Here is a 25,248-nt window from a genome sequence, read left to right as displayed (position 1 = left end):
GGGTTTTTGCAGCTGTGGGAGTCAGGGTGTTTTGCTCCAACACCCAAATCCTGAGGCTTTCCACTTCTCCTGCGGGCTGTGGTAATGTCTCTGGTTCTTGGAGTTTCGTTCTTCAGAAAAACCTCAAGTTCCTTCTGGGTTTCCCAGCAAGTCGCGCTGACTGATGGTCTTGCCTGGCTGGCACTGCTCTGAACAATCATTTTTCTTTCCTTCTTCCTCTGCGTTTTGGTTTCCTCCTTTCCCCACCCTGATGGGCTCTTCCTCCTCCACCCCTCCCTTCAAACCCTTATCAAGGCTCAGGTTGGTTTTTCAATCCAGTTCCCAGAAGAACGTGAGGATCAGGCTGAGTGGGGCTCGAGTATAGGGAGGAAGTGGCATGGATGCTTAAATACTTTTGCTACCTAGCTCTGATGGGACGTGTGTTTGGGTGTCCCTACAGTGATGGGGACCATGTGTGTGCCAGTCCTGCTGCTGACACTGAGATCTGCTGGTGACACCCAGCTTGGTGGGATCGCCGTGTGGTGCCGGGGCTGTGGCACAGCCCTGCCTGCCCAGAGCTGCCACTGCCACCATGCTGCCACAGCTTGTTGTTAGCCACCAAGAGTAAATGAGGGGCACGGGCTGAGGTTGGTGGGGCCCTAATCCCTCTCCCTTGTGTCTCTTTCATCTCCAGTCGGACCAGGAGAGTTGTAATAGACCTTCTTACTAAATTAAATGTAGAGGCTGCTCCTCCAAGGCACGTGTCAGTTCAACCGTAGCGTTTGATTTCCCAGCCACAGCAATATGGTGCCTCCAGGGAAAAAGCCAGCTGGGGAAACTTCCAATTCCAATAAAAAATGTAAGCGCTATTTCAATGAGCACTGGAAGGAGGAATTTACCTGGCTGGAGTTTGACTATGAGAGGAAACTCATGTTTTGCATAGAGTGTCGGCAGGCGCTGGTGAAGAACAAGCACGGTAAAGCAGAGAACGCCTTTACCGTGGGCACGGACAACTTCCAGCGCCACGCCCTGCTGCGGCACGTCACCTCCGGCGCGCACCGCCAGGCGCTGGCGGTGAACCGGGAGCAGCTGGCTTTCGAGACCCGTGTCCATGGCCACCCAGAGCTGCGCTCGGTCATCAAGGTGGAGGTGAACCCGGCGAAGGTGGCCATCCTCACCACCGTCTACTGGATGGCGAAGGAGGAGATCCCGGATGAGAAGTGCTCCTCCTTGCTCGACTTCCAGAAGTTCAACCTGTGCCAGGCGCTGCTGGCCTCGGAGCACAGCGAGTACTACCACCCCAGCAGCGTCAGGGAGATGCAGGTGTGTATGCCAGGCTGGGGGCAGACATCTCTTTGCTGTGGGGATTGTTGGACCCTCCCGGCAGGGCCGGAGCTGGGTGCTGCGGTGACAGGCAGGCAGGGGCACCAGGCAGGGGGCTGCTATCCCTGACTCACGGGTGGAGCAGGGGCTGGGGGTGTTGGCAGCTCTGGGGCACGTGTCTGGGATGTGCTTGGGAACACTGTCCCACAAAAACAGCCTGCTCCGGGGTGTGATCCAGTCAGAGACTGAACCTTCCTCTGCGCTGAGCACCGGTGTGGGGCTTTGATGGCGTCAGTCCCCAGCTTGTTGACCCAGGAGCAGGAGGGGGGGCTCCATCAAAGGAGCCTCAGGAGCATGTGTGTTGGACATGGGGGCACCAGGAGCATCCCCTCCTGTCTGACCCTGCCACGTGGCTCGAAGCAGCAAAGCTCAGGAGCTCAATTAGCACACGGGCACTGTGGGTTTTTCCTCTTTTGCTCTAAACTGAGTCATCAGGAAGATCAAGTAGCCGGAGAGTTTAGAAAGGATTTTCTTAATTTTACAAATGCTTCATGCCTGTTAAAATCAAATTAATTTTTCAGTGGGTCTTGGCTGTTAGCCAGGGTTTTTAGAGCTCTGCAGAGCCTTATTTTACTGCAGATAGACTAAATCCACTAATTAGGTTTCTCTGCCTGAAGTGCTCCTTACGGTGTTTGCACACACCAAGGAGGCTTCTCCCATCCCACCCAGGCATTTGCCTGGAATGGGCAGAATGGAGCAGAGAGATGCTGGGACATTGAGCTCTGCTCCTGCCTGTGCTGGGCACAGCCGCTGTGTTTACAGTGAGTCAGGAAGTTTTTGGCAGCTTGTCCCTCTCCCAACATGGGCAGGGTCTCCGGACCCCAGGTGATGCTGCCCATTGGTGTTGGGTCCTGCTGAAGCCATGGAGCTTAGGGCAGGGATCCCGGAGCTCTCGGTAGGTTCCCTTGGTTGGGCTGCAGATTGGGAGCAGGAGGATATTAGGAAAAAGAAGTGGATTTCCAGCTTGTGTTTGTGCTCATGTATAAAACTCTCCGAAGGGATTCTTGGGGTCGGGACCTCGCGCTGCTTTTGGGGGGACCTGAGGGTGGGAGCCTTGCTGCTCACTTGGTGCTGGGTACTGTGCGTCCTCCGTCAGCTCTTGAAGTTCACTTGTGTTTCTCTTTCCCTCCCTCCTGCCCTGTGTACCCCCGTAACTGGCTCAGGCAGCGATCGCCAGAGTCCTGCACAACGAGGACAGGCACAGGATAAAAGCCTCGCCGTTCGTTGGGCTGGTGGTGGACGAGATGGTGGATGTCCTGGAGCACCGCAACCTCGCCATGTTCACCACCACCGTCTCCCCCTGCAACGGGCAGACCTCTGCCACCTTCCTGGGGAGCTTCGAGCTACCCGCTGGCGAGGCCTCCGCGGTGGCGGGCAAGGTGGGCGAGGTGATGCGCTCCTTTGGCATCCCCACCATGAAGATCACCTGGCTCAGCGCTGACAGTGCCTCGCTGGTGGCCGAGCGGCTGAGCGGGGTGGGCACCGCGCTGACCTCCTTCTGCCCGCTGCTCACGGAGATGCACTGCCTGTCCCATGGGAGATCCCTGCTGCCAGCTGAGAGCATTGTCACCATTGAATACCTCCAGAAATACGAGACCACCGTGGATGCCGTGTACAGACTCTACTCCAGCTTCAGAGGGGACAGCAATGGACTACAGGAGCTGCGCAGCGTCTTGGACCTCTGCGAGATAGACCTTGGGAGCCCCAAAGCCATCCACTGGACTTCTATTTTCCCAGCTGTGGAAGCCATTGATTCCTCATGGCCCATGCTGGTGCTGCTGCTGGAGAGTGAGGCGGAGCGGTCACCTGTGGCCCACGGCCTCTGCGAGGAGCTCAAGAAGTTCCAGTTTGTGGCCTTCACCAAGATTCTCCTGGATGTCCTCCCCATCTTCCAGAAGCTCAGCCGCTTCTTCCAGATTGAGGACTTTGACCTCTCCATCCTGAAGCCCATTGTCTCTGCCACAGCCACCACCTTGCAGGCCCAGAAGAGCGCCAGTGGCCAGAACCTCCAGGAGTTCCTCAATGAGATGAATGAGCACCCACGGGATGACCGGGAGGGTGAGAGCCGCCTCTACTACAAGGGCGTTGAGCTGGCCAACTGCTCCAAGGTGCACCTAAAGCACTTTGAGCGCTTGAAGGAGAGCTACCTGGAGAGCGTGAGGGGCAATCTGCTGGACAGGTTCCCTAGCAGCGTTCTGGAGGCCATCAGCTCCTTCTCAGCCATCTTCAACCCCAAGTGCTACCCCCAGTCTCTGGAGGACATTGGCAGCTATGGGGTGAGCGAGCTGAATTTCCTCCTTCAGGCTTACTCCCGGGTGGTGGTGAGCGAGAGGGCGCTGAGCGATTTCCCCCTCTTCAAGCGGATCGTCTTCAGCCTCAGCCAGCTCTCCTTCAGGGACCTCTGTGTCAAGCTGGTCTACAGCAACTCGGAGATGCACGAGCTCTTCCCGGACTTCGCTGTCCTTGCAGCCATTGCCCTGGCCTTGCCGCTGGGCTCGGTCCTCGCCGAGAAAATCAGCCGTGGGCGGGAGCTGCTGAAGCGTGGGCGGTCATCCCACACCAAGGACGAGGGGCTCTCTGACCTTATGAAGATCGCCATTGACGGGCCGGCCATCAACGAGTTTGACTTTGCGTTGGCCATCGAGTACTACGAGAGCATGAGGGAGTCCAGCTTCATCATGGCACAGGTGAAATGAGAGGTGGCCTGGGAAGGCAGAGCCCTGCGGGCAGGGAGCCGGGTACTGCGGGCAGCCCCCAGCGCCGGCTCGATGCCGCGTTTCCCCCATCGCTGGTCACTGCTCCATGCTGGGAAGAGGAAGATGGGATCCTTCACAAAGCCATGTCAGTCCCACAACCACCCCCCCCATTCCCCTTCAGACCCCATCTGAATTGGCCAGAATTCAAAATCGGGGGGGGGGGAGGTCACCTAAGGAGGTTTGTTTTTTCCAAGGGTTTGTTATTTTGGTTTAGGGAGATGGAGGCAAATCTCCTGAGCTCAAATGCCACTTTCCCTTTGCACAATGATACCCAGCAGCTTTTACTTAATACTCTGCAAAATGTCTGATTTTTTGTTGGTTTGGAGCCTCAAGAATGAGTGCAGAAAAGGCAGCACATCCTTCTAGGCCGGTGGCAGACCCCAAAATACCTGGTGGTGTCTTGTTGGTATTCCTCACGCTCAGCACAAGGTATTTTTAGCAGTGGCATCAAGTTGTGATGGTTTCAAGAGCGAGAGGTTTCGAGGACAGTACTGGAATCACCAAGGAAATAGTGACCTTTAACTGCATTGTTGTGTATATATGTGTATGTGTATATATATAAAAATATATATAAATATATATATATTAAAAAGGTCTATCTTACTTTTCCTGGTGTTTAAAGATCTCTAAAAGGACTTCTTTTGGTTTTCAATGACAGAATAAACAATAAGCTGGGTCCAGGAGTAAGAAACAGCAAATCACTGGTCTTTCCAAAACGGCACCACCGGTCTGCGTTCCGTTTGCGCTCTGAGCTCTCGCTGCTTTGCACCCAAGGGACATCTCTTAACTTCACCTTTTGGGCCAGGCCAGGGTCGTTCAGCTTGTGGTTTTCCTTCTAAGCGTTGCCTTTACCCTGAAGTGAGCAAAGCCCTTGGGGCGCCATGGTGGCCAGGGGCTCAGGCTCCTCTGCTGCAAGGTCTGGGGGTGTGTGGCGTGTTGGGGGGTGGGGGCATGTCAGGGGTGTGGGCCTTCTCTGGTTTTGAATTGGAGAGATGTTTTCCTGGAGTCTGTCTGACTGATTTCAATCTGCAGTCACTCCAGCGCAGCAGCCTGAAGCATCACGTTGGTTCAGTCCTGCACACTGGGTTCTCCTGTGGGATTCGGCTCTGCTCCTTCCCTGGGTGAATTCAGCCCATCCCGTGGACACAGTGTCTGTGGGCAGCAGGATTTGACCCCTGTGTCCATCACGCTGATGGTCCCTGATGGTCCTGGTTGCCTCTGGCCAGAACATGTGCTGCAGCAATCTGGAATGGCTGAGGGGGACTCGGTGTCACTGCTCCCCCTCCTCCAGAGTGAGCAGCGGCTGTGGAGGTGGACAGACCTTCCTCTGCCCTGTGAGGTGGGTCCGCTGGTTTGATGGCAGGTCTTCTTTGGGTTGAAGGAGCATTCCCCAGGTCAGGTTCATGGTTCTCAGGGTGACCTTGTCTTGGGTGCTGGGCTCTGCTGTGGGCAACTTTCTGTCCGAGCATGTGCTGTCCTTATGTTCCCAGCGAAGCTGGAGCCAGTGTCGACACCAGCACAGGATGCCCAGGGCAGCTCAGCAGCCCCCAGCCCTGGGGGCTCTTCAGCCCTTCCTTTCCCTTGGGGCTGGGCAGGACGAGGGGCTGTGCTCAGCCACAGCTGGTTCTGCTGTGAGCTCAGGGCAAGCCCACCGTGCCCGGGCAGCCGTGGCATCACTGTCCCCAGGGCTGGGAGATGTGCCATTCTGCAGTCCACCTCGGGTTTGCCGGGTCTGGTTGCTCAGGAATCTGAGGTAGCACAGTGTGCTAATTAGTGACATCCCTAAGGCGGAGCTGGAGGTGCTGGGGGTGGGCTGGACCGCAAGTGGCGCTGGGCCTGAACTGGTGTTGCTGTTGTGGTCCAAAAGTGTGAGCAGGTCTTGTTGCTCTTCCTCTGCCAGCAGCCTTTGGCAGTGGGGAGTGCACACATGTGTTCCCCACCATCTCCTTGAAATAGCTGGAGCGAATTCTGCCTGTGCTCAGCCAGAGACAAAAGCTTTCAAGCGCTGGGTAAAGGAATCTGGGACGGCACCAAACTTTACGGAGAGCACCCACCACACAGAGGGAGCCAGACCGCTCCGTGAGTAACAGCTCCAGTCTCCATCTGCCCTGGGCAGACTTGCGCCAGATGCTCTGCGAGGCAGCCGGCGTCTGCAGAGATGGAGCCTTGGCAGATTCATGTGGGTATGAAAACCCACAGCACAGCCCCTGCCACGTTCAGAGGCGTTTTGTCGGGGTTCCCATGTACGTAGCATTACAGCACGGCACTTGATCTGATCTGTCTCGTGGGGGACCTGGGGGAAACCTGCTGCGGAGTGAAGGGGTGAGGGGATGGCTGGGAACAGCAGCCAGGCAGGGCCCTGGGTGGGCTTGGTTAAATGAAGGGCTGAAATGTGCCTTCGAATTCCAAGGGACCCCCTCTGAGTGTGGGGGAACGGAAGATGTGGTGGGCTGGTGGCTCTGGGCTGTGTGGCACCACAGTAGCCACGCTCTGTGGTTTGGTGTCTTTCCATCAGACCTGGGAGCTTGGTTAGGAATGTCTGTGGCCCCGCCCTGCAGAGCTGGGATGTGGGGCTCCCCTCTTCGCACCAGCCCTTGGTGATGCTCCACAGAGCTCTGACAGTGTCCCAGCCCAGCATGACCTGTGGTGCTGGAGCAGTGGCCTTTGCTGTGGAGGTGGGGGCTCCTCTTCCAAAACAGGGACAGACCAAGACAGCACCATGGTGTGGGACAGCCCCACTCCAGAGCTGCAGACCCACCATCCAGGGATGCCACTGACTGTCAGAGCCCACCCTGCCGATGCTGTGCCCGTCACCTCGGTAAGGTCGTGTCCTTCTATACAGACCTGGGGGCCCTGCCACTCTCCCCAGAGCAAATCCCCTTAATTAAGGGTCTAATTAATACCTAAAAATACAGCCCACAGCTGCTGCTGGAATCTGCCCTGCAGCAAAGGTAAGGAAGGAGCCGCAGCGGCGCAGCCCCGTAACCTTGGGAAGTGCCCCAAGAGCATCATGCGGGTGCCCTGCGTATCGGGGTGCTGCGGTGCGGGCTTGCTCCTCACCACGGAGCTCTGTCGGTGCCGGGACTGTGGCTGTGCCACTCATCCATCCTCTCAGTGTGTTTGTGAGGCTGAGATGACCCAAAGCTGGTGATGACTTTGTCCATGTGGTGCTGCCCCTATTCCCCTCCTTAGCTGGGGGGACTCCAGCCCGTCCCTCGCCGCCAGCGCTGGGCCTCCTCCTTTTGCCAGCACCAGCGTTGGCTCCTCACAGGCTCCTTGACCAACCATGATGCTGTTGGAGACTTTCAGCCCTCCTCCAGCTCCTGGGGGGGGGTTAAAGCCGGGTGGGAAGGTGCTGCCCTGCCACAGGTCCCATTGTGGGTGGAGTTGCTGGGCTCCCCTCTAACAGCCCAGAAATACGTTTAACCCTCAAATTTGGGCTCAAGGATGTGCCATGGTGGCTGGGTGCATCTTGTCCTTGTGGTACCGGTGTCCCACCCCAGCACGTCCCCAGCACAGGGGGCACTCCCTGGGGCACAAACCCTTTGGCCACAGAGCTGTGCCACAGCAGCCAGGTTTTGCCTACATGGCAGCTTTGGCAGAGCCACAAACTGCCTTTATTGGGTTTCTGGTGGTGGGGGCAGAGCTGTTCACCCACCCTCCTCTTCCTCCCACCGCTAAATGTTACACAGAGGTATTTTTAAGGGCAGAGCAGTCAGTGCAAAGCATCCTGACAAAGGCAAGTGGAACCCCTCAGATCCGGCCCCAAAAGCCTCATCTCTCTCTCGCGCTGTGGTGGCTGCGTGTGCGGGCTGGGGGGGTCCCTGGGGCCCCATTCCCTGGGCGCCAGCCCCGTGTCTCAGATGATTTGAGGCAGAAATACCTCTTCACGCCTCAGAAGGTTAATTATGCGCCGTTCACCCATTGCTGCTGCTCCGGCTCCGCCGCTGTTGCTGTAACGTTATTTATTTATTTCTAAGCAGTTTCACAGATTTCCCTCCTGGGCGACTCTGGAATTAACTCGATCAGTGCACGCCTGATGAAGCAAAATGTAATCTTTCCCTGGAGTCAGGCCCTGCTCGGGGACGGCTCCGGTGCCGCCGCGGAGCCGCCCGTGTGCGCTCTCCCAGAAAGAGGTCGTTGCTGCCCGCGGGGCCCTGCGGCGCTCGCTGCTCAAATTCGGAGAATCCTTCAAACTTTGAATTTCAGATTTGTATCTTGGCTTCTTGCACCAGGGTGGGGTGAAGGGGGGTGAGTGTACAGTGAAAAGCACCAACCGGGGTCCTCATCCTGCGTGTCCAGTGTTGGGAAGGGGGGGGTGGAGCGAGGGGCGAGTACCTCACCCCTGTCCCAAAGCAGCAGCGGTGCTTATGGCTGTGGGTCTGTGTTTCTGCTGACCCCTTGTGCACCCATGGCTTTTGTCACCCCCACAAGGGTCCTCTGATGTTCATAGCCTGGGGGTCTGGGGGTGATGCTGCACGGGGGCAGCCCCCATCTGCAACCACCTTTGAGGTGAAAAAGAGCCCAGAATTGTCCTTGTTCCAGGCAGGGGGGGACGGGGCTGCCAAGGGGGCTGCGGGAGGGAGACAGTGAGAAGCCGTGGGAGATGTGGATGGGCTGCTCTGGCTCACGGCCTCCTGGAACCTTTCCCTGTTTATTGTACTTTATTCATTTGTTTGTTTATTTTATCTTTCCCCCCTCCTTGTTCTCAGAGCAGGAGCCCGGCCAGGACCCTCCATGGGTCTGAGGATGCTGGAGACAGCCCCCCCTCTGTTCGGCCTCCCTCCTTCCCTGGGGGTATTTTGTTTTTAAACAGAAAATTATTAATAACTCCAGGCTATTTTTAAATCATGTGCTGGAGCTCGTGGTTAGCTTTGGGGGGGACAATGCAAGGCAGGCGGCAGTGCCCAGCCAGGAAGCAAGGAGCTGGGGTGCTGGAGCCAGTGGGTCAGCACTGGGGGTTGGTGAGGAGCCCATCTGCAGGGGCTTTCACCCAAAATACTTGGAGAGGGGCAGAGCTGGGCGGTGCCTGAGCAGCTTGGGGCATCCACAGCTCAAGACCCGTGCAAAGCTGCAGCCGTGCCGTGGCAGGGGCGGCGCTCACAGGGGTCCCTTGGCTGCTGCCTGCAGCCACAAAACCTCTGGCCCCGACAAGGGGGAGCCCCTGGTGTGGGTCTGGGAGAGCCTGGGCAGGGGCTGTTTCCCTGGAGAGGTTTTGATGCCTTTCACAGGGTTTAAAGCAAACTCGAGTGTGTCGATGCTCTTGACACACCAACAGCTGCATTTGGCTTCAACCTGGGATGCTGGTTTGGAGCCCCAAAGGCAGAGGGTGCCCAGGGTCACCCCGGGCTGGGACCTCTCACTGAGGAGGGTCTGGACTTGTGGCTGATGGTCCCATGTGCCCTGTCCCTGTGTGCTGTGTCCCTGTGCCACGAGCAGGGACCACCTTTGCTAATGCTGCTCTCTCCCCTCTGCCTGCCCAGGTCCCTCCGGACACAGCAGCCCCCTCTTAGCGTCGTTGCCTATCCCTGGCCGGCCCCTCCATCCCCCCTTGGACATCAAGCACTTTCTGACCTTCAGGCTCAACGGGACGTCACCGCTCAACCTCTTTCCCAACTTCAACACGGTGAGTCCCCGGGGGTGGGTGGGCTTCAGCTGCTGGACCCCTCCTCCAACCCCTCAGCAGCCCTGTCCCCAAAAAGCCCCCCACCTACCTGCACCACTCCTTGTGCCCTGCCAGGGTTAATTACCAGGGGCTTTGGCTGGTGGCCACCAGTGCAGCGTGCCCTCAGCTGGGAGCGGTTCCTGCCCAGCCGTCACCCTTATAACCCAGAATTAAAAAGATTGTTGGTTTTAACCAAGATCAATTGGATTTTGCTCCTGGAATCAATAGTAATAAAGTAGCCCTGGAGAGCAGTTCATTAGTTGAAAAATAAAGAAAGAGAAGTAAAGAGAGAGAGAGAGAGGAGGTGTATGAAGATGTATGGAACATGGCCCGGGGTGTGTGTACCTGCGTGGGTGTCGGGGACCCTGGTTGCTGCGGGACTTCTCCCACTGCCTGGCTGGGCTCCAGGTCAGGCAGGAGCCAGCCCAAGTGCTTGGGCTGTGCTGGTACCTGTGCTGCTCTCCAGGTGCTCTCTTCCCTAAACCGCCGTGTCTCGGGCATGGAGTGCCGTTCCCCCCACACCCTGCTGCTCTCTCCAGCCCATCCCAGCCCAGCTGGGGTCTCCATCCTGGGGGCATGGCCCCGCACCTCCTGCTGATGGGAGGGATGGGCTCTGCTCCACGAGCCTGTTCTTAACACAGCTCCCTGCCCTTGTTCCCCAGACCCAGCTCATGGCATCACCGAGGAGCAGGCTTTGCTCTGCCAAGGGGCAGCAGCGATGGGGAGTGGGACCAGGGCTGCCCCCCACCCTGCAGACTCGGGGGCCGGCGTTTCTGCCCTTGATAAATGCTGGGCTTTTTTCCCCTCATGAAAACAGGGCTTTCCTGAGCTCCCTCCCTGCTTGCCTGCCGGCCTTTTGTAAGTGGCTTTGAGATTAAATGTGCTCGGAAGGTGCAAATTATCGCTGAGATCTTCAAAGACAGCCGGAGAAATTAAGCAGAGGGTTCCGGGTGCTGCTGAATGGGATTCAGACATCTAACTGCTTTAAGCCCTTTTGAAATCCCGGCTCTAGCCTGTCTCTCCCCTGTGCTAACAAGCACAAACACGGAGAGGAGAATTTTTTTGATGCCATTAAGGTTGCTGCTCTTTGTCTGGGCTCCTTTTTTTAGTCGCTGGAGTCAGTAGCTCACTTGAACCAGACCCTGGTATTTGTTCTGTTTGGCTCCTGCCTGCCCCTGCCTTGGCACGTGTTCTCTGGAGCTGTCTTGCTTTTAAAAAAATAATAATAATTTGGAAAATTGCTCCCTTGTCCTCGCTGGAGCTGCAGAGCCCCGTGGTGCTGCCTCTCTGCTGGGTGAGGACCCATCTGCTTCAGTGCTGGACATGGGGGGTGGAGATGCTGGGGGGGCTGTCCCGGGTCTGTGGGCACCTTGGATTAATTGCCCTGAGCTCAGTTCGGGGGGTGCAAGGGTTTGGCATCACACCCGAGCAGGCGGCTTTGCAGGGAGCTGGAGCAGAGTCCCCGTTCTCAGAGGAGGCCAGGCTGGAGCGTCGCTGTGCCCAGAGCTGGGCTGGCAGCTCCTCCGCCCGAGTGACCCTGGCACCGGGTCAGACTCCCGCAGGCAGCTGAGTCTTGGGGTGATGTGGGAGGGGGAATTGCTCAGGGAGGTGACACTTCCCGGGGTGCAGCGCAGGCTCAGTCGTTGCCCTGCAGAGCCAGAGCCGGTTGCATCTGCGCAGCGACTGCGCTGCGCTCCGGGCAGGTCAGGAGGCTCTCATGAACCCAGCAGATGTTTTGCTCTGGAAACCTTTCCAAGCTGAGCTCTCCTGCCACTTAAAGCAACAATAAGGAGGAGCAGCCCCTGAGGCACACAGAGGCGTTTCCTTCCCCAAAGGCCTTTTCCAGCTCCAGAGGTGCTGCAGATGCCCAGGACCCCTCAGTGCCTTGCCAGGCTCTGGCTGGAGACGCAATGCAAAGTGATGCTGCATCCCCGTGAGCTCCTGCTCCTGAACTCAGTGGCTGGGGGGGGCTCAGCACAGGGATGGTTATTTATATCAGTAGGGACATCCAGGATAAAGGAGCAGTGTGAGTCAATGCGAATTGACTACAAAGTGGAGATCTTCGTTCTCCAGGCATGTGGTGCCCAAAGCTTTCTGCTGCTGCCAGGAACCACCAGGAAGGGCCTCAGCTGCCCCAGCTGCAGCCGCCGGTGTGTATCCCTGTGGCACAGACCCTCACAGGGCAGAGCTGGGGGGGTCTGTGGCAATTCCTGTTCCTCTCTGAAATAGCATGCGCTGGGGGGAGCTGGCACAGGTTTGTGGTGTTCCTTGGGGAGGGGCAGAGGGGCTCAAGGTGATGGACCTGAGTGTCAGTGTGGCTCAGTGCACTGGGAGTGGCAAAGAGCAGCCATGGCAGGTGGGGGTCACTCACCCCTGGGTGTGCTACCACAGGGCTGGGTGCCCAAAGGGTTTTCGGGATGTGGAGCTTGTGTTTGTCAGGATAGATCCCAGCCACTTTGGCATCTTGTGCCAGCATCCCCTTTTCCTCTGCGTGCTCTCCAACCCCCTGCTCTGCTCCTGGTGCTGGCGGGGCTGAGCAGGTGAGTGCTGCAAGCCAGGCCCTGGAAGCTGCTGCTGTGGTGAAGGTCAGAGTGAGTTTTCCTTCCATGGTGCAGGGAGGGTGGGTGTTTCTCTTGGAAAGACATGTGGTGGGTGCCCACGGACGGGCAGCACAGGGATGCTGCCTGCTGCAGGACGCAGGGTTTGTCATCGGGGGTGGAGCAGCATTTTGCCATCTGTAGCTTCCTCCGGGTCTCCACCGAACCCAAATGCCTCTTCATTTATATGCCAGATAAGTGAGTAAAATTTCATAGCAAACAGGCACTTCATTAATCACCTGCTTTTACCATTCTGCTCACTCCTGGAGAGGGATCTGCGGGCTGGATAATGGCTCTGTTGTCCAGGCATGTGCCTCGAAGACTGATGCACCTGTCTGAGCAACGAAATAGCTTTGCAGAGAAATACGATCGCCTGAAAACCCAAGGCTCTCCTGACAGCGGGACTCAGATAAGATAATCTTCCTATGCCACAGGGTAGGGGAACAATACTTGCATTATAGATTATAGCCGTGCTCAGACAAAGGGGTTATTCTTATCCCCCCCCCCACCGTAATAAATGCGTTTGGTTTAGAACAATTACGGCTTTTCGAACAAGTTTGCTGCCTGGGCTGAGGAGTGACGCCGAGCCCCAGGGAGAGACAGGAGCACCCAGGGGCTGTCAGCAGCCTGAGGGCATCTGCCTGGCCACAGCCCCGCGCCGCCGCGATGGGCTCCTGGAAGGATGCGGCTTGCTGGACATCTCCAGAGCTGCTCTGTCTCTGCACACACGCCTGGTGAGACACGGGGCTGTGCAGGCTTGCAGGTCACCAGTGTCATTGATCGATTGGGATGGGAGAAGGGCAGTCCTGGCTGGCAGTGGGCATGCCGTGTGAGATGGCTGTGGTACTGCCATCGCTCCAACCCTGCGCAGTGTCCTGTGGGCAGGCAGCAGGCACGCACGGCTCCGCTCACACTGCTGCCATGGCACAGGGATGTGTGGGCTCCCTGACCAAGGGCATGTGGGGGCTGATGGCGACAGCTCCTTCCGTCACTTCTGTCTGGGTCCTGCTCCTGCCAGGTTTCAGAAGCTGCTCTGGCGTTGGGAGGTTGAGGGCAGCAGCGTGGAGCTCCAACACCGACCGATGATTTGCCACCCAGGGCACTGGTGTCTCTGGTGGGAGAGAGGGGATGGGGGGATGCACAGGAGGCGTGTGGGGTCTGCAGTGTGCACCCTTCAGCGACCTCCTCCCCTCTGCCAGACTAGGGCTGACTTTGGACCCTGCCAGTTCAGCTTTGCCAAGGCTGGTTTAAACAGGGCAGGAACAAACATCAGTGCTGTGTGCGGTGCCCCATGTAGGGGCTGCCTCGGCGGCAGCCTGGGCTCCTCTGCAGCCCCATGCTCCTTCTGCTGCCAGGTGTGAGCTCCGTTGGTGTTTGTAGCAGCTCCTCGGCAAGCGTGGCAGCCGCGGGGCACGGCTGGGTCGCGGTGCCGTGCCGGCGTGGCACCCAGCTGCCCTCTCTGCCTTCCCTCCCTGCCAGATGGACCCGGTGCAGAAGGCGGTGATCAGCCACACCTTCGGCGTGCCCGCCCCACTCAAGAAGAAGCAGTTCATCTCCTGCAACATCTGCCACCTGCGCTTCAACTCTGCGGTAAGCGGGGCCGGGGAGGGTGAGTGGGGCTGGTGAGGGTGAACGGGGTGATGCCGGCGGCTGAGCTGGAAAATCCCACGGCCGGGGCACCGCTGGACCCCCATTGCATGGCAGCAGCTCCTCGGAGCTCTGACCTCCCTCCTCTCTGGCTGCCCTGGCTGACGTTTCCACTGACGTCTCTCTGTGACCAGGCGCCCCGGGAGCCGCCGTGTCCTCAGTTTGCCACACTGGCTCTTTCTGCCCTTCTGCATGTGCTTGCATCTGTTCCCCGCTGCCTTGGTCTCTGTGTTTTCCCTTAAGCTGCTTTATCAGCCCCTTGGATTTATCCCTGGTGCTTGGGAGCGGAATGCAATCTTCCCTGCCTTGGCTTCCCTGAGCTCTGGGTTTTTTCCAGGCTTTTATTCTCAGTAAATCAGCCACCTGGTAGAGGGGAGGGAGGAAGGAAGCAGTCATTGATCCCTGCGGTAACGGAAAGGTTTGAAAGGGAATTCTCGCTCCAGGCTGGCAGGACAGGGCCCAGCCCCGGCACACGCGGTGCCAATAGATCTGGGAGCATCTCCTGGCTCCCGCAGTGCTGAGCCTGTCCCTGCAGTCCTGTCTGCTGGAGCTGGTGTGTCCAGCAGTGCAGGCTGCTGGGAGCTGCTCTCGCCTTCCCAGGGTGGCCATGCCTGGATGCTGTGCCATGGCTGGCTTTGCCTCCCACCGAGGTGCCGTCCCTGGCTGGGGGTGCTCAGCCAAGCCCAGGGCCGGGTGCTGCTCCACCAGCCAAAGTCAGCGTTGCTGCGCTTAATGACTCCGCTCTGCGGCTGAGCAGCCCAGGTCAAAGCATCACTTTGTCCTTCCCGGCTGGAAGAGCGGTGCTGGGAGACCTGGTCCCACCACGTGCTCCTGCTGCCCTCACTGGCACCATGTCCTCCCGGGGTCACGTCTGCAGCAGCGTGGCGGTCAGACCCTCGCACGCCACTTGTGTTTCTGCGCATTGACCTACTTAGGCTGCCACCCAGCCCCATCCCAGCCCCGTTTGCTGGTGGAAGTTGATTGCATTTGCTAATGAGGCCTCGTGCTGGGATGGGCCTTTTGCTTTCCCACATACCAAGTCGTCATGGCACAACCAGGACATGGTTCCCAGCCCTTGGAAAGCCAGGCTGGGGGGGAGGGAAGTGATGCTTCTCCCTACCGAGCGCGGGAGGCCTCAGCCAGGCTCGGAGGATGCTGTGCAAATCAATCCGTGCTGCTCAGCAGTACGGTGTCTTAATTCCTAGTGGGTTTGGTTTCCATAAATCTCTAAACCATGGTTGTTTTGGGGGACAATGTGGTATTGTCCCCAGCTGTGGAGTACACAAATGTTCGGGTGATTGTCTTTTGTGTACATCTTTATCAGTTGGGTGCAGGCATGAACCCATCAACGTGCACTTCATTATTCAGCGTTCGCTGGAAGAAAGGAGCCCGTGAATGTAAATTGTGTGTTAGACACCCGTTAGGTTACAAAGGGAGACGTGTCCTCCCCGCCAATGGACGTTTTTATTTTATTTTTACTAGCTAGTGATTCATTGTACCTTTCTGAAGTCATAAATTTTGCCTGAAAGCTTCTTTTGGAAGTGACTTGATGCATGCAATCAGAGCAGGGTCCTTATCTCGGCCGCACAGCGCGGCGATGTCTTAGCAGAGCGATACCTCGGCACGAATACGTTTGGGTGCAGAGCAGCCTGATGAGAGGAGGAACGCGGCTCTTCACCGCCCAGCCCTGGGGATGAAGGTCCCTGGAGAGGTGGCTGTGCTGGAGATGTGTCCCAGTGGCTTCGGCAGGGGTTGATCCCTTCCCCTGTCCTCCCTGCGCCTACCTGGCCCAGGCAGCACCAACACAGCCATCCCCATCCTTCCCTCCTCAGAACCAGGCAGAAGCTCACTACAAGGGCCACAAGCACGCACGGAGGCTGAAAGCCATCGAAGCCATGAAGAATAAGCAGAAGGCGGCGGGGGCCGTGGTGGGGACCACTGGCCAGGATGGCACAGCCGACTTCACCACCAGCCCTGAGGGCAGCGGGGAGCCGGGCAGCACAGGTATGGGGGCTGTGGGGGTGGAGGGTCCGGTGCTGGCAGCTTGTGACACTAGTGTGAGCAACCCACCGGTTTGTGGGGGTGCAGCAGTGTTGGTGTGCAGAGCCTGGCTGTGGCTGCGGTGTCCTGGAGAGCCCAGTTCAACCCCAGCCCGCGGCAGCCCTGTGTCTGAGCATCCTGCTGCAGTCAGCTGCCAGCCAGGCTGCGGAGCTCTGCCGTCAGTGTGGTGTAAACGCCAGCATGAGCATTAACAATTGGGTGTCTGTGCTGTGCTGGTATCCCCAGCGTGCTGGACTGGGGACCACATCGCAGGGAAGGGCTGTGGGTCCAGCCCAGGAGCCTGGCAGCTCACAGCCCTGGGGGTAACCTGGCCCCCACGTCCCTGCAGCAAGGTGGGGAGAAAAGGTGGGGGCTTCCCCTGTGGTTTGGTGTCTCTGGGAGGGGATGGGTGCAGGAGAGGAAGTGGCACAGTCCCTGCCCCGATGGGGCTCATGCATCCCAGGGGTCTGCTCAGCGCAACAATGGGACCAAGGGGATGGTGGGAGCCAGGTCCCCCCTGAGCAGAGGCAGCTCCGGAGCTCACCCAGGGTTCTGAGCTGAGCCACGAGCTGCTGGCAAAAGCAGGAATGGAAAGGACCTCGGGAAGAGCCGTCCTCAGCGGGGCTGAGCGTGAGCAGCCAGTGCCTGGGGAGGTCTGGGGGAGCACGGGGTGCTCTCAGGATACAGAAAAACCAACACTCACAGAGAACTTTCCCTTCCTGCCCATTCCCTTCTTTTCCCTCCTTTCCTCTCCCTCCCGTCAGCTGAAGCCAACGGGCCACAGGAGCCAGAGGGCGAGTGCAGCAGCCTGGGGCTGATGCCCAGCGCCGAGGAGTCGCCTGCTGAGCTGCCGGGCAGCATCGCCCCACTGGGCTCCCCGCCGGCCTCAGAGCTGTCGGAAGGCACCTCGGATGCCACCAGCATCGCCTCTTCATCCGCACAGGCAGCCGAGGCGCAGGCAGCTGAGTCAGGGAGCAGCGTCAGCTCGGCCCCTGAGAGCGAGAAGGAGGGGAAGAAGAGCAAACAGCACCTGTACTGTCCCACCTGCAAGGTGACCGTCAACTCCCTGTCCCAACTGGAGGCTCACAATACGGGTAAGGGCGCTGCCTGTGTGGGGGTGGGGGGGACAGGGGAACGGGCCCCTCGCAGTTCCCCACAAAGCTCCTCTGTGCCCCATTGCCTGGCGGCCTTGTAGGGAACCAGCGAGCATCAAGGAATGTTGCTTTAATTAAAAAGGGTTAATTAAGGTGGCGTGCAAAGATAAGTGGTGGTGTTTCACCTGCGCTGCAGCGTGTGGCGTGAGTCTTTGCAAGGTCAAACGCTCTCTGGCTGCTCGTGTCTCTTAATTAAAGACATTTTCAGATACGTTTAATCAGATGATTGGAGGCTACTTGATATTCTGCTGCCGTTTGGCTTTAAGCTGGTGGCAGCCTGAGCACCGGTGCTGCTTTCCAGCCCGGGAGAGTCGTTTGAGGCAGCTCCGTGGTCTGGGCTTGTGGGTGTCTTGAGCAGCCTCTTGGAATTCAAGGAGCTTCAGAGCCCAGCGCAGGGTAGAGCCCCTTGGGGCAGGTGGGTGCTGGGGGCTGGCCAGGGTCCCCTGCACCCCTGGGGTGGAAGGAGGGGGCAGGAGTGGTGTTGGAGGGTGGCTGTCGCAGCCCAGGGACCCCCAGCAAGATCCACAGGCTTAGCAGTGCCAGCCCCCATCTCGTCCCTTTCCCTGGAGGATGCTCAACAACAATGGGCACCCCTGTTTTAAAGGGAAGGGCCTCCTCTCCCCCAGTGCAGCAAACTAGGAACCAGTTCCTCCAGCCCCAGGCCCCACTGGGAGCTGGGGCAGCAGCAGCCACATGCAGGGGTTGGCTCAGGACACTGCAGCTCGGCTGCAAACGTGTCCTTTTGCTTTTGTCAGCTCTGGTTACGAAGTCAGGAGCTGATTTAGGGGAAAAGAGCAAACAAACAAACACAAAAACATTTGCAGGCTTGTGCAGACTCGGGCTCCTTGCTTAGCACCTTAAAAACCAGAATTAATTAGCAGTGGCTTAAATAACTCATCACCCCCCCACACCCCACGGTCCCTGTGCCACAGGGGCAGAACAGAGTGGCCTGTGCCCAGGTGTGCCGGGATTTCGGGTTCCTCCTTCCCCTCACCCCGTACCCCACTGAGCTATTCCTGGCTCCGCAGCCAGATCCTCTCTGACCTTGGGCATGGCTCAGATGCTGCAGCACGGAGGGCGACGCGTGCCCAGCGCTGCAGACTGTGCGAACGCCCGGGGACAGGCGACAGGCTCCAGCACAGCCTTAAAATAGCAGCTTCTCCGAAGGTCTGACACGTGGAGGGGGGTGTCTCTGGGAAGCAGAGCGTTTCTGGTCCGGCTGCGAAGTGTGGCTGGACATGAGAGCTTGGCAGGGTTTGGGAACGGGCTGCTGTGTCCCCAGCGAGAGGCAGGACTCCTGGGTGGGTCTCTGTCCTCTCTGCCTGGCAGTGCTGCCGGGCGCAGGTTGTGGGGCAGCCATGGGGGTCCCACAGGAGGAGGGAGATGCAGCGCTGCCGGGTGAGTTGCTCGCTGGGTGCTGGGTTTGTGTGCAAAGGCAGCGCTTGCTGAGAGGTCTCCTTTGCCCCCCCCAGGCGCCAAGCACAAGTCCATGCTGGAGGGTCACAGCACCCAGATGCGGCGAGGCCGCGGCAAGCTCCTCTCCCGGGCAGGGCACAAGTCCAAGCGAATCGGCAACAAGGGCAGCATCAACGTCCAGAACAAGGCGTTTCACTGCCAAGTGTGCGAGATCTACGTGAACTCGGAGACCCAGCTCAAACAGGTGATGGTGCCAGGCCTGGTGCTTGCCTTTCCCCAGGAGCGGGGAGGGACGGGGGGTACTGATGGTCCCTTGCAGACCCCAGCCCTGCGGTGCCGTGGGTCTGCTCTCACCACCCTGGCTCCAGGTGATCCAGCTGTTTTTCCTCTCCCAGCACATGAGCAGCCGGCGGCACAAAGACAGGCTGGCGGGGAAGCCCCCCAAGCCCAAGTACAGCCCCTACAACAAGCTGCAGAAGAACGCTGCCCTCGCAGTGAGTATTCTCAAGGTACCTGTCTCCCTGCAAATTACCCCCGCGGTTTGCTGCCCGAACCTTCATTCCCCGTGTCCTGCAGTGAGACACGGGCTGCGTCTTGCGGGGCCGCGGTTCCCATGGGCGCAGCTCCCAGCACCCCTGGGGTGGGCACAGTTTGAGTATTCGGGGGGCAGAAAGCATGGGAATAAGTCCCCCTGGCAGCAGCAGCTGCAGCACTTGTGACTCCTGTAGCTGTGTTGCGATTTCTGAGCGGGAACTGTGATGGTTGGGGGCTGGGGGCTGGCACGGCTCAGTTAGACCAAGCCTAAGCATTTGCTCACCGAGAGGCAAAGCTCAGCAGTGTTTGGCTGCCAAAGTCATGCCAGGGCACCAGCAGAAAGCACTGGTGCTGGGAGCAGCCCAGCACTGCAAAAGCCAGGGCAGGTCTCTGAGGGGGCTGGGGAACTCCCCAGGGAGGTTGTTGCAACAGCTACACCCCTGCGTGCTCTGACCTGGGATGGTGCTGCGGGATGGAGTGTGTACCGGGTAGGGGCTGGGGCTGTGCTTGCTGCAGCACCATGCAGAGAGCTCAGCTGGGAGCAAACATGAGCAGGGGCTGATGCCGTCCTGGCCTGGGGGCTGGGGACTCCCCTGCAGCTGGGTGCCTCACAGCATCTCCTCCTCCCTCCTGCAGTCCAAGCTGGCTTTGCAGAAGCATCTCACCAAAACCCTGGCAACCCGCTTCCTACCGAGCCCGCTCACCGCTGCCGCCGTCTGCGCCATGCCTGGCCCCCTCGCCCTGAGACCAGCCGCTGCCACCACCCTCTTCCAAGCTCCGATCCTCGGACCAGCTCTTTTCCGAACGCCACCGACCCACGTCCGCACCACGCCGGGCCCCATCGTCTTCGCACCCTACTAGAGCCGCTCGCCCGCTGAGGGTCCGTCCGCCGCGGACCAGGCTGTGCCGCGAGGGCTGCAGAGCGTGGGGCTCCCAGGCAGGCTGCTCTTCTGGCTGGTGGGAAACCATAGTCATAGACACCAACCCCGGCTTCTCCTTTGCTTCAAGCGGGCTCTTGCCAGAGTGAGATACCCCAGCAGAGCCCAGCCAGCCCCGCCGTGCATCCCTGCCGCTCCCCGTGCCAGCCCCACATTCAGCAGAGGAGCCTGTCACACGGCTGGGAGAAGATGGTGCCCAAGTCACCTTGGACCATGCCGTGGCTGGAGACCACCAGTTGCCAGACTGGAAGAAGAGGAGCTGGCTGGTCCCTAGGGAAGGAGCATCCTTCTGGCCAGCTGGTCCCTGCCAACCCAGTGGGAAGGGAACTGTGAGGGGAGTCTCAGCCCAGCTCTTCCTGGGAGGAACAACCCCAGCACAAGCAAGAAGGTGGCAGTTCCCCTCTCAGATCGGGCTGGCTATGCCCTCACCAGTGCTGGCCAGGGGTCTCCATGCTGCCCACCAGCCCCCTGTGCCCCCCAGCCCCCTACGTTCCACCAGCCAAAGAGCCCCCGCCGTGGCGGGCACCAGCCACACTGACCGGATCTTCACTCCGAGAGCAATAGCCGGAGCCCAGGGCTGGCGCCTCCTCCCCCCAAAAGCACACTGCCCCTGCCCTGGCCTCGAGAAGCACACGACCTGGGCTGGAGATGGGCTCCGCTCCAGCCCAGCGAGGACGGGAGAGCCGGGCCATCCGGCACGGGCACCCTGAGGAGGTGACCCCATGCTCGGCGCCAGCTCTTTGCCTCTGTCCCACCCGCTGGGGACAGCCCTGCCCCTACCTCCCGGGAGATGCTGTGAGGCTGTGTGAATGTCCCTAACAAGCACTTTTGGTTCTCCGGTGAAAGGCGATGCTGCTGCTCTTGCTCGCCTGTCAGCCAGCCGCTGTGCCCGGCCCTCCAACCCCATCCCCTCTACGAGCTTCCAGGGAGTTACCAATGATTCCCGAAAACAAAGGTGTCCCCAGCAGCACGGACAATCAGGTACGAATGAGCAGGCGGCACCCGCAGCCGTGGCCTGTGCCCTCCCTCTGAGGCAGAAAGCCGGGCTCCGGAGGGACCCCGAAGCTGTAGCTCTGCTTTTTCACTGTGCTCAGAAAGCCCAGCCATGACCTGGTCTGAAAACTGTAACCACAGCGCTCCGGGTTCCCAGCGCACTGCTGTAAATAGAAATATGCAGGAAAGTCGCAACCCAAAGGGACCTTACGCTGGAGTGACGACCCACCCCGATCTATGCAATCCAGGGGAGCAGCTCACCCACCGCATCTGCTGTCTGCGTTTTACTTTGGTGCTCATGCTGTCTGTACAGCCAGGAGTGGGGGGGGGGGGTCAGAGCAGGAAACACAAAAAAAGCCCCAAGGAAACACTTGGCTCTGTGCAGATGATCCCCTTCCTATCCTCTGGCTCTGTGCTCTGTCGTGGCCACGCTCCTGGCCAGCCCTGGGGAGAGGCAGGTCGGTCTGTGCCCCGGGAATCCACACGCACAAGGCCACGAGCAATGCCTGGATCCAGGAGTTTGCCTGGTGTGCTCCACTGGTGCTCAGGATGAGGCCCTGGCCATGGGAGGTGAACAGGAACCGGCTGACAGGTAACTCGGCACGAAACACTGCGGCTTCCCAGGGCTGGTGGGGAGAGCTGGAGCCTTGGGCAAGGGCAGGAGATCTGCGCAGAGGGAGCAGGGCAGCACCGAGCCCAGCACCTGCAGTGCCACTGACCAGCAGTGCCACTGGCCTGCTCCTGCCACAGAGGCTGGGAGCGCGAGGGAGCCCCCGGATTGATCTGCTCAGGGTGGCTCCTCTCCACCCTGGGGAAGGAGAGCAGCAGAGAGAGGGTTTCAGAAGAGGAGTGAGCTTACAGGGGTAGGGGCAACCGAAAGGTCTCACAGTGGTGGTGGGAGACGAGTCTCAGAGAGCAGCTGAGGAAGGGAAGGCTCCCGGCAGCAGTGGCTTGGACGGGGAGATGGTCCCACAGCCCAGAGGACATGTGCAGCCTGGACCCCGGAGCCTGTGCTGGGAGGGACACAGCTCCTCCAGCATCTCAGTGCCAAGCAGCCCGTGGTCAGCCCAGCTCCAGCCCTCCCCCTGCTCCTCTCACTGTGCTCTTCCCCGCATCTCCTCACCAGTCACTCCCAGCCCTGGCCGCAGCAGAGAAGGGCAGCACACCCCCTCCTCCAACATGCCCCCCAGCCTCAGGAGCGTGGGGAGCCAGGAGCTGCTGGCCCTGCTCCAGCCTGCCAGAGCCACCAGACACAGGTGGGTCCTTCCCCTGCGGAGCCAGCAGCGGCTGCTCCCTCACCCCTCCACCAGTGGAGTCCTGACACACTCCTACACTTGGCACTTTAACCCTTGAAAGCCATTCCTTCTAACAGTAACTGCAGCACGCTGCGTAAGAACACACACCCCCCCTCCACAGCCCAACCCCCCAGAGCCCCCCCTGCTCCTGTGCTATCCAAAGCGTTTACTGCCTTTGACTTAGCATACGCTGTACTAGGTAGTAGGGCATAGTCCATAGCGCTCGGTAACGTGTGCCCCTCTGTAAATAACCTTGGAGTGATGTGAACAGTTTGATTCAGAGAAAAAAAACCAACCAACCACAAAACCACCAACAAACCCCCACAGAAATGGAATAAACAGACTCTAGGGACTTGGCCAGTACCCCTCTGTAATGTTCATTGTATATTTTTTGATGTACTATAACTGTTGGGAAAAAAAAAAAAAGGAAAATATTTTGATAATCGAATCTCATCGCTTTATTGTGTTACTCAGTAAATAAAAGGAACAAGTATAAACAAGCCAGGGCTTTCTTGTCATTTTTTTCCACCCTTAGAGCCAGAGTAGCTGAAGGGAAGCTGAGCAGGACCAGGAGACCTTCCCCTTGTCTTGTGGTGGTTGTGAGGAATTGGCACCTTGACAGACAAGGGCTGTGTCAGGGTGTGCAGGATGAGTGTAGTCCCAGCTTCTCCGAGCTCCCAAGTGAGGAAGAGGAAGGCTGGTGTGTTGGATGTGGGCACCTCAGCCCTGTGCACTCCCTGCACGTAAAGAAGCAGTGGGCCCTGCCCGGTTCCCCTTCCCTGCCAGGGAACTGGCAGCACCACAGACCCAGTTGGGGGCAGGACAAGGGAGAGCTGCTCTGGTAGCAGCTGGGCCGGGGGTAGGGCCAGCGAAGGGCTCTTCCCACCCGGCATCAGCAAATACAAATCCGAGCAGCCAAGCGAGAGGGAACCGAGTGCTCCGGCCCGGCTGCGCTGCCGTGGAGCTGATCCCCACCTGCTGGCCAGCCCCTCGCCCTGCCGCCCCTCTCGCAGCCAGAGCGGAGCTCTGTGAGTCCGTTGTGAATCCCGGCGGCACCTCCAACATCTGCAGGGGCAGGCAGTGAAAAAAGCAGTGCCTGTCCCAGCCCAGGGAGATGGCTCCCCTCTCTCGTCCTTCAAGACCAGTCCTGGGATGCCCGTTCATCCTGCCTGTGCTTCCCACAGGCTTTGCAACACCGAACGGGCTCAGCAGGAGGTATGTGCAAGGGAAGCAGGGAGGTGAGGGAGAGGTGGTGGCAGTGGAAGTGACAAGGCTCAGCCATCCATGGATCCACTGCCCTTGTTCTTGCGGCTCAGGGGGAAAGCAGACTTGCTCTGTGGCTGTGTCATCTTACTGGCCAGGTAGATGAACGGCTCGATCAGCGTACGTCGGTCTGCCACGGACACTTCCCACAGCTTCACCTTCTCACCCTTGGCCCAGTGCTGGGCTGCGTCATGGTCCACCCTTCGCTGCTCCTGCAGGTCGCACTTGTTGCCCAAAACCACGATGGTGACCTGTTCAAAAAAAGGGTGAGAAGATCCCCTGAAGGTACCAAAATGCAGAGCTGGCTGGGGCTGCCTGGCTCTGCCTCAGTGCCAAGCCCATCCTGCAGCCAATTCCCTCTCTGCCCTACAGCCTTTCAAAACACCATGCTCCTCAGCACTCCCATGGGCAGCTTCTCCTCCTGTTCTATGGGTCTCTAGCCAGCCCCAAAGCAGAAGGGCCTGTGGAATATGTGTACACTCATATCCCAGGACAGTAGGCAGTTACAAGTGGGAGTCTTAGTGATCAGGGCCCCCTGCCATCCTCCTGTGACAAGCTAGAGAAAAGGGGGGTGGTTCTGGGTGAGGAGCTGAAGACGGGAAGCAGACCTGTAGCCCCTTCCCCCAGGGGTACTCACCTCTTTCTTGTCTTTGGACTTGTCGATCTCCTTCTTGAGGAGCTCCACCCGTTTGAAGGACTCCTTGCTGTCAGTGCTGTAGACCAGCACGTAGCCGTCCGTGCAGGAGAAGCAGTGCTTGGGCAGCTCCAGGCCATCCCGCAGGCCCCGCGTGTCGTAGAAGCGCACCTGCTCCCGCACCCCCCGGTCCGTCTCGATGGAGCCCACGTAAATGTCCTCCTGGGTCTCGATCATCTCGGAACCTGCCAAGAGAGACGGGCAGGGCAGACGCTGGGGTGGGGGAGGGACCGGGCGCTGCCCGATCCGTCCCGCCGGATGGGCTGGGGCAGGACAGCCGTGCCCTGTCCTCCGGGCCCCCCCTGCCTGAGGCGCGGGGGCGGGCGGGCCCTGCCCGGCTCCCTCCCGACTCACCAACCACATGGTTCCCGTACAGCAGCTGCTCCAGGATAGACGTCTTCCCGACGGCGGCCTGGCCGCACACCACCACCTTGCAGCTCTTCCCCATCCCGCCTCACCGCGGGCCGCCGGAGCAGCCCGCCCGCTTAGGGCGCTGAAGGGAAAGGCCGCGGCGCGGGGGGTGGGCCGGTGCCGCTCGGGGGGGGAAGGAGGGTCTGAGGGAGCGGCGGAGGCCCGGTCCGGAGCTGCCGGCCGGCCCAGGCCTCAGAGGCTGGCCGGCCCCTGGTCCCGCTGCCGCCCCCAGCGGGCCGCTCGGAGCAGCGCCGCGGAAGGGGCGCGGCGAGGCCTGGCGGGCCCCACAGCGCCCTCCGCGGCCGGGCGGACCGCGTCCTGCCGGGCACCCCGGAGGGCGGGTGACGGGCCAGACCTCCCGGGACCTCCTGCCCGGCGCCCTCGGCGGCTGCCCCGGCCCTGCCCCTGCCCGGCCTCCCCATGGCGGGCGGACCCGCGGGCGCCCCGCCCCCGGCGCCGCCGCTGTCGGCCCACGTGCCGCCG

The 25,248-nt window shown here is 59.6% G+C and overlaps 3 protein-coding genes across 4 annotated transcripts in view; 2 read left to right on the top strand and 1 right to left on the bottom strand.

The window, feature by feature from the left end:
- Positions 1-20,032, top strand: part of ZNF385C (zinc finger protein 385C) — a gene marked incomplete at its 3' end in the record, with an annotated part of 65,936 nt that extends 45,904 nt beyond the window's left edge. Inside the window, exons 3-9 of the mRNA XM_084275335.1 lie at positions 9,602-9,744; positions 13,860-13,970; positions 15,860-16,031; positions 16,832-17,161; positions 18,694-18,881; positions 19,033-19,146; positions 19,808-20,032. Coding sequence (XP_084131461.1) covers positions 9,602-9,744; positions 13,860-13,970; positions 15,860-16,031; positions 16,832-17,161; positions 18,694-18,881; positions 19,033-19,146; positions 19,808-20,032 — 1,283 coding nt within the window. The remainder of the gene's footprint in view (positions 1-9,601; positions 9,745-13,859; positions 13,971-15,859; positions 16,032-16,831; positions 17,162-18,693; positions 18,882-19,032; positions 19,147-19,807) is intronic.
- LOC311201030 (uncharacterized protein C17orf113) lies at positions 703-4,058 on the top strand (the record flags this gene model as incomplete). The annotated part of the gene is made up of 2 exons (XM_084275334.1): positions 703-1,302; positions 2,526-4,058. Exons 1-2 carry the CDS (start codon positions 784-786, stop codon positions 4,056-4,058), a joined length of 2,052 nt encoding a protein of 683 aa, XP_084131460.1. The 5' UTR covers positions 703-783.
- A 1,950-nt stretch (positions 20,033-21,982) lies between the features above and the next one.
- Positions 21,983-25,158, bottom strand: NKIRAS2 (NFKB inhibitor interacting Ras like 2). 2 transcript variants are annotated; one of them, XM_084275538.1, is made up of 3 exons: positions 24,709-25,158; positions 24,298-24,539; positions 21,983-23,911 (listed from the first exon to the last, which is right to left on the bottom strand). In XM_084275538.1, exons 1-3 carry the CDS (start codon positions 24,800-24,802, stop codon positions 23,672-23,674), a joined length of 576 nt encoding a protein of 191 aa, XP_084131664.1. In that variant the 5' UTR covers positions 24,803-25,158; the 3' UTR covers positions 21,983-23,671. The 2 variants fall into 2 exon arrangements, with proteins under 2 accessions (XP_084131664.1, XP_084131665.1); XM_084275539.1 differs by having other exon boundaries at positions 24,298-24,567; positions 24,709-24,744.
- Positions 25,159-25,248: the final 90 nt, after the last annotated feature.

Source organism: Gallinula chloropus (genome assembly GCF_964237585.1).
Source record: "Gallinula chloropus genome assembly, chromosome: 26".
NCBI classification, from domain to species: domain Eukaryota; kingdom Metazoa; phylum Chordata; class Aves; order Gruiformes; family Rallidae; genus Gallinula; species Gallinula chloropus.
Note: the sequence above shows the minus strand (reverse complement) of the source record. Positions and strands in the feature narration are given on the sequence as shown.